Source organism: Vidua chalybeata, assembly GCF_026979565.1.
Source record: "Vidua chalybeata isolate OUT-0048 chromosome W unlocalized genomic scaffold, bVidCha1 merged haplotype SUPER_W_unloc_6, whole genome shotgun sequence".
Classification (NCBI taxonomy): Eukaryota; Metazoa; Chordata; class Aves; order Passeriformes; family Viduidae; genus Vidua; species Vidua chalybeata.
Window position 1 is genome coordinate 553,541 of NW_026530341.1, and position 6,074 is coordinate 559,614.

Below are 6,074 nucleotides of genomic sequence, written 5' to 3' on the forward strand. Positions count from 1 at the left end.
AGTAAGGTAAAAACATGTTTGAGCTTTTGAGAAGTTACAGATGTGGTCCCACACTCAGACACTGGCAGAACATCACTGCAATAGCAGAGATCTTAAGGATTTACCAGGCAAACAAAATATCAAGAAAACCCTTCTAACACTACAGAGTCAAAAGCTTCCATTAATTTCCATAATATAAACCAGATCTAAAGCTCTGCACATGCTTTTAGTTATTATCTCTTGAACAAACTTGCAAGAAATCTCAAGAGGCACAATTCTTCACATTGCTATCCATGAAAAAGTCACGTTTTATTTTACCTTATCCAAGGATCACTCTGTGCAGACTCATGGAAATAGAGCCAAACAATGAATTATGCAAACTGACAGTGCTCAGTCTTTCCAAATGGAAAGCTTTCTATTTTTATCCTCATGGCAGAGGCAGGGTCTCCTCTTGCCATACAACAGAACCTAAGTGGACACAATCTTCTAGTCTCAGGCAGTATTAGAAGTGGAAACCATTCTCTGTGCTTCTTAGTATATGCAATATCCCTACTTGGATCAGAGGAGTCTTAGGGGAAGGGCTGGAAGCTGGCTACCATCATTATTTTGCCTGTTGCCTCCTGAAGCCAGGCAGATGTCCAAAAGAGTGTACAGTCTAGGAGGTTCTGTGGGTCCCACAGACCCAACCATCCAAAAACCTATATGCAACAGCAGAGTGAGGATCAGTCAGGTATTCCCCAGGCCTGAGAGTTAGAGATCATAAAGTATGCTTATGATCCATAAACCAACATCAGATGTTTCTTGCCTTCCTGCCTACAGACATCTTAATATCTCTTTCACTTTGGAGATAGCCAACAATAAGTGATCCTATCCTACAGATAGGTGGATTGCTTACTAGCATCAACAATACCTAAAGAAAACAAAAATAGAAGCTTAATTACACTGAGAGAGAAGCTTTGTAGGACCTTGCAATGCAGAGGCCTGCAGAAGGCAGCTTTTATGCTCAGAGTACCACACATTTGTTCCTTGGCACCAAGAAATATTTTTGTGGAGTTGTGTTCTACTAGTTACAACTTCTATTTGCTTAATTTTAAGCTCTCTAGAAAGCATCTTATAAGACCAAAACTTTTAAGCATGGTGCTCATACTTGCCATCAGTTATCTTTAAGTTCCATATCAATTCACTGCTCTGAAAAAAAAATTATTCTCACATATTGCAAGTTGCTTTGAAATCAAAACAAATCACTTGGAAGAAACTGAGATCCAACAATACAGAACTCTAAGCAGCACACAGTTAACACGTTAGAAAAAGCAGGGAAAGCAATGCTTTAACAAGTATTTAGCCCCCAAATTACTTGAAAAAACTAAGCATAATGCTTGGGTTCCTCCCTCCCCCATTTGTTTCAAGATTTGCTCCTTCATATAGCAAAAATACCTTATGAAATAAATTGTCCTAGGAACTACCAAATTCTAACAGTGCAGTTCATTCTTCTTGTTTCCTTGACACAGCAAACTTGGTCAAACTGTGCTTCTGGGCAGCACTACACATCTAATAATGAAGTTTCTATTTATATAATTTCTCACTTGCACCTTCCCTGAAATACTGGCTTCCAGCACAAGAATGGGAGGTCATCAATGTATGAAATAACTGAACTCCTTCCTTGAGGGTGGTGATCTGGAACCTGAGCAAAGGGTTGCCCAAAACATTATTCCCAGTCATAATGAATAGCTACATAAAGTCACTAGATAAGGCAAAGATTAACAGGGATAAGGACAGCCATTTAGAAACATCTGGGCTTGTGACAACCTTCACTGCAGATGTACACTTTTAGCTGATTGCATGAGGGGGGCTTGCAGTTCAGGACTGCTCCTATCCCTCACTGATACAACCTGCTCTCCACAAAGTGGTTGTTTCTGAAGACTGCTGCCCTTTCCATCTAGCTAGGAGGTCCTAAACTATGAAGTACTGCAGTAAACCTGAGCATGCTATATTAGTTTATAAAATATGCTTAGATGCTGTGCTTGAATTTTTAACAAGTCCCCAACCTTTATTGTAGACAGCACTAAGATACTGATAATCTACCATTTAAACAAACATCCAGGGGGACAGGTTTTCTGCTTCAATTTATCAAATACTGGTTACAGGATTAGCAACTGACAGCAGAATCTGTTGATATGTTGAACCAGCCTTTAACAACAGTAGCTCCTGCCAAAAAGGTACAAAGAGAACACTTCCCTCATTTCAGTTTATTCAGCTAGTTCAACAACCCAGAGAAAAAAAGTCATATTTATTCAAGAAAAAACAACCTGTCAAAAAGTTCAAGTGTTTCATGAGCACAAATCAAGCATTTGTATTCCAAATCAACTAGCATCAACACCTTATTAAGGTCACATTAAATACAGGCTTTTCTCAAAACATTTATACTTTAGCTTAACTAGAAGCCTTTGTACTTCCCTTCCAGTTCCTACCCTCAAACCACACCTCAAGTGGAAGAAATTTCCCAAACTCTCATTGCCACAAAGTTTAAAAAAGTTACAGATTGCGTATTTCTAATCCCGCTTACCTAATCTTAGAAAACTAAAAAGACAAAACAAGATGAAGCTAAATATTTCATCAAGTCAAGAAATCTGAAAAACAAATCAGATGCTGATCTAAACTAGTGCTCACCTTGCATATACTATGAATATATCATAGAAGTCACCCCACAAGATTAATATCCAACTTTATTTCTAAATGATTCAGCAAGCCAAGTCTAACACATCTAAAAATTTGCATGAAGGCCCAATACAAAGTAAGTCAACAACATCACTTCTCGGAACCACAGGACTCCTTCTCCCTAGTGACAGAACAAGGATCTAAAAATCACTTTTCAGTATCTAAGATGCATAACCAAAGACCTAACACTACCAAAACAAAACCCACCATGCGCAGCTCCTCATGGAGGGAAGGTGAGACAGAAACAACATATGAGAGACTTGAGCCATGATGCTTGAAGAGAATTCCTCTGCTGTGGAGGGGTGAAGGCATCACGAGACCTTCATCCCCCACTCTCAAAATAAGCATCACAGGACTGGTCAGAAGGATTTACAAGAAAGGTACAACATTTCAAGGACATAAAATACCAAAAGAGATATCACATTCATAATACTGAGGTAAGGCAATTGGCAACCTTGCCTAAAGTCTACACTTGTTAATGCACATCCCTGGATTATTTCATAGGTTGTTTTAACTTCTTTCCAAGAACAATTACATACACATAGTCCCCAAGCAAAAATATTTTGATCCATTGTGATTTCTTTGGAAAATAATGGATGAGTAATGTAAGTGCAGGAAGAGGCTGTCAAACCATTCAGATGTAAAAATGGCCCAATTACCAACCCAAGACTAGAGCAATTTCCAGAATAAGTAATAATGGAGGCGAGTCTAAGAATATACCTATCACACCTACAGGAGCATGTCCACCAACTCATTACAAAAAGCAAGCCTTGTGCCAAAGCCTTCCCTTCCTTCTAAATAATGAAGCCAAACGGAACACAAATGTATTATTCCACATGCTACAAGTTAATTCTGGGTTTGTGTAACAAAGCTCTTAAACCTTGACCCAGCATTGTGGTTTAAGCCCATCTGGAAATAAAGCACCATGCAGTCCCTTGCTCAACCCCCCCCAACCCACTGTGGTGGAATGGGGAGGAGAATCAAAGTAAAACTTGTAGGTTGAGATAAGAACAGTTTAATAATTGAAAAGAAAGTAAAATACAGTAATCATGGTAAATGATGATAAAAACGATAATTAAAAGGGAAAAAACAAGTGATGCACAATACAGTTGCTCACCACCTGCTGACAGATGCCAGACACCCCCCCTTCCTGAACCCAGATTGGCCACCCTTCTGGGTAACTCCCCACAGTTTATATACTGGTCATGACATTCTAAGGTATGGAATATCCCTTTGGCCAGTTCGGGTCACCTGTCCTGGCTGTGCTCCCTCCCAGTTTCTTTTGTGAACCTCCTCGCTGGCAGAGCATGAGATAAGGAAAAAAAGGCCTTGACTTAGGATAAACACAACTTTGCAAAAAAACTAACACACTGGTGTGTTATTAACACCATTCTCATCCTGAATCCAAAACACAGCACTGTAACAGCTACTGAGAAAAAATTAACTCCATCCCAGTTGAATCCAGGACACCCAGAGAGACCAAGATGCATGTTAGCCAAGCAAAGAAATTATCCCGAAATTTATTTCGGTTTGACAGAAATCAAAGGGCACGAAACAAGAGACACAGGAGCCCCTACTAAAACAATAACTCCTGGGAGAAGGGAGCTGAAGGGGACATCATTTTGCTAGAGACCAAGCAGACATCAAGTGGAAAGGGGTTTGCCCGATGCAACATATCTCCTGCAGGCACTATGGCTTTTCAATTGCTTCCTTTAAGAAAAATAATGGAATTCCTCCTCCAATTGTTTGGAGAATTTAAGTTTCCCCCCTTTTCTGGGACAGCAGTGCCAGATTTCTTGCTCACTGTATTTACAAGAGAACCACAAACACATTTTCAGATTAACAGGAAGACTCAGAGACAAATGCTTTTCTTTACCAATTATGTGTTGCTGTAACCCTTTGAGGGCTGCCCTCTAGAAATTTGGAGAGGAAGAAAAGGAAACCAGAGGGGAAAAAAATAATAAAAAACAATAATGAAGTCCACGAAGTTTTGAAAAAAAAACCTCACAGCTTTTATATTGAGTTAGTCATCCTACACAGGATGCACCTACATGACAAAGCTATCAAGGGAAGCCCCTTTGAAATAAACACAAACAGACTAGAGCCAAGAGAACAAACTTGGGGTTGAAAGGGAAGAAATTGCTCTCTGCCATGAGGTACCTGCGTTTCTTTGGGGTTGAAATTGAGAAATAACAGAACAGAGATAGCTATAACACGGCCTCCTCTTCCCAGAGGGCATCCTAAGAGAAGAGGCCCTGCAGGCCCCCAGCCAGCCTGCCCTGCAGATCGTCCCCCCGCCGCCGGCAGCGGGCGGGGAAGGGCAGCTCGCAGGGCACTATGGGCACCGAGCCCTGCCTTCCCTCCTTCCGTAGGCCCCGGCCCCCTCCCGCGGAGGGTGGAGGAGCTGACAGTGACCGCAAACCCGCCGCGGCCCCTCCGAACCCGACAAAGAGGCCCGGCAGGCGGCGAGGGGAATGGTGCAAGCCCCGGCGGCAGCTCGCCGGTACATCCGCGGCGGCGGGAGGCCCGGTCCGACGGCGGAGCGGGGAAAAGCCGTACCTTGAAGTAACCGCCCTCGTAGAGGGTGTTGGGGGGCCCGAAGATCGCCACCTCCCAGTTGTAGAGGTCGGATTCGTCGACCAGGGTGATGCGGAAGCCCTCCACCGGCTCCTCCTGCAGCGACTTCAGCTCCAGCATCAGCGCTTTCTGTGAGCTGCTCATCTGCTGCTGGGCCATGGCGCGGCGCGGCCCGCGCGGCCCCCGCCGCCCAGGCTGCTGCGGCCGCTGCCCCGCCGCCGTCGCGATGCCCGGCAGGCCCCCCGCCCCGCGCTAACAGCTGTCGCCGCCGCCACTTCCTTTTGTGACGGCGCCCACTCGCATCTGACCTCAGCGCGGCACGCCCCGCCGCACGGCAAGCCCCGCCCCGCCCTTACCGGAGCACTTAAAGGGGAAGCGCTCTCCGCCACACCGTTTGTGGAATGCGTGGGTGTGTGGTTCCTGGCGTTGCAGCAGCCCTTACGGGGCAGGCCCACATGTCGTGTACGGAAAGTTGGGTGGAGAGCTATGAGTGGGATGGAGGGGGCGGTTTTCTGTGAGAGTCATGGGTGGGGTACTGCCAGTCCGTGCTGCTGCACTGATAGACATTCACGGTCAAAAAAAGACCAGCTTTTGTACAAAGGATGGGTTTTGAGGAGCGACCTTGCATGACCCAGGGTCCCCTAAAAATCCTGCAGCAACCCCCCAAGCAGCAGTGTGTCAGGAAAATTAATCCACAAACACCAGAGTTTTATGTCCAAAAAGGAGACAGAAAAGTCCTATAACTTTATTTGAATAAATGGAGAGGCCATGGGGCATTTCCCCTGGGGTCTCTCAAAAATTTT

General features: G+C 44.3%; 1 protein-coding gene across 1 annotated transcript in view; it reads right to left on the bottom strand.

Annotated features, from left to right (window-relative positions):
• LOC128783009 (ubiquitin-conjugating enzyme E2 R2) overlaps positions 1-5,489 on the bottom strand; it is a 154,592-nt gene extending 149,103 nt beyond the window's left edge. The window contains exon 1 of the mRNA XM_053933586.1: positions 5,254-5,489. Coding sequence (XP_053789561.1) covers positions 5,254-5,430 — 177 coding nt within the window. The 5' untranslated portion in view covers positions 5,431-5,489. The remainder of the gene's footprint in view (positions 1-5,253) is intronic.
• Between the last annotated feature and the right edge of the window lie 585 nt (positions 5,490-6,074).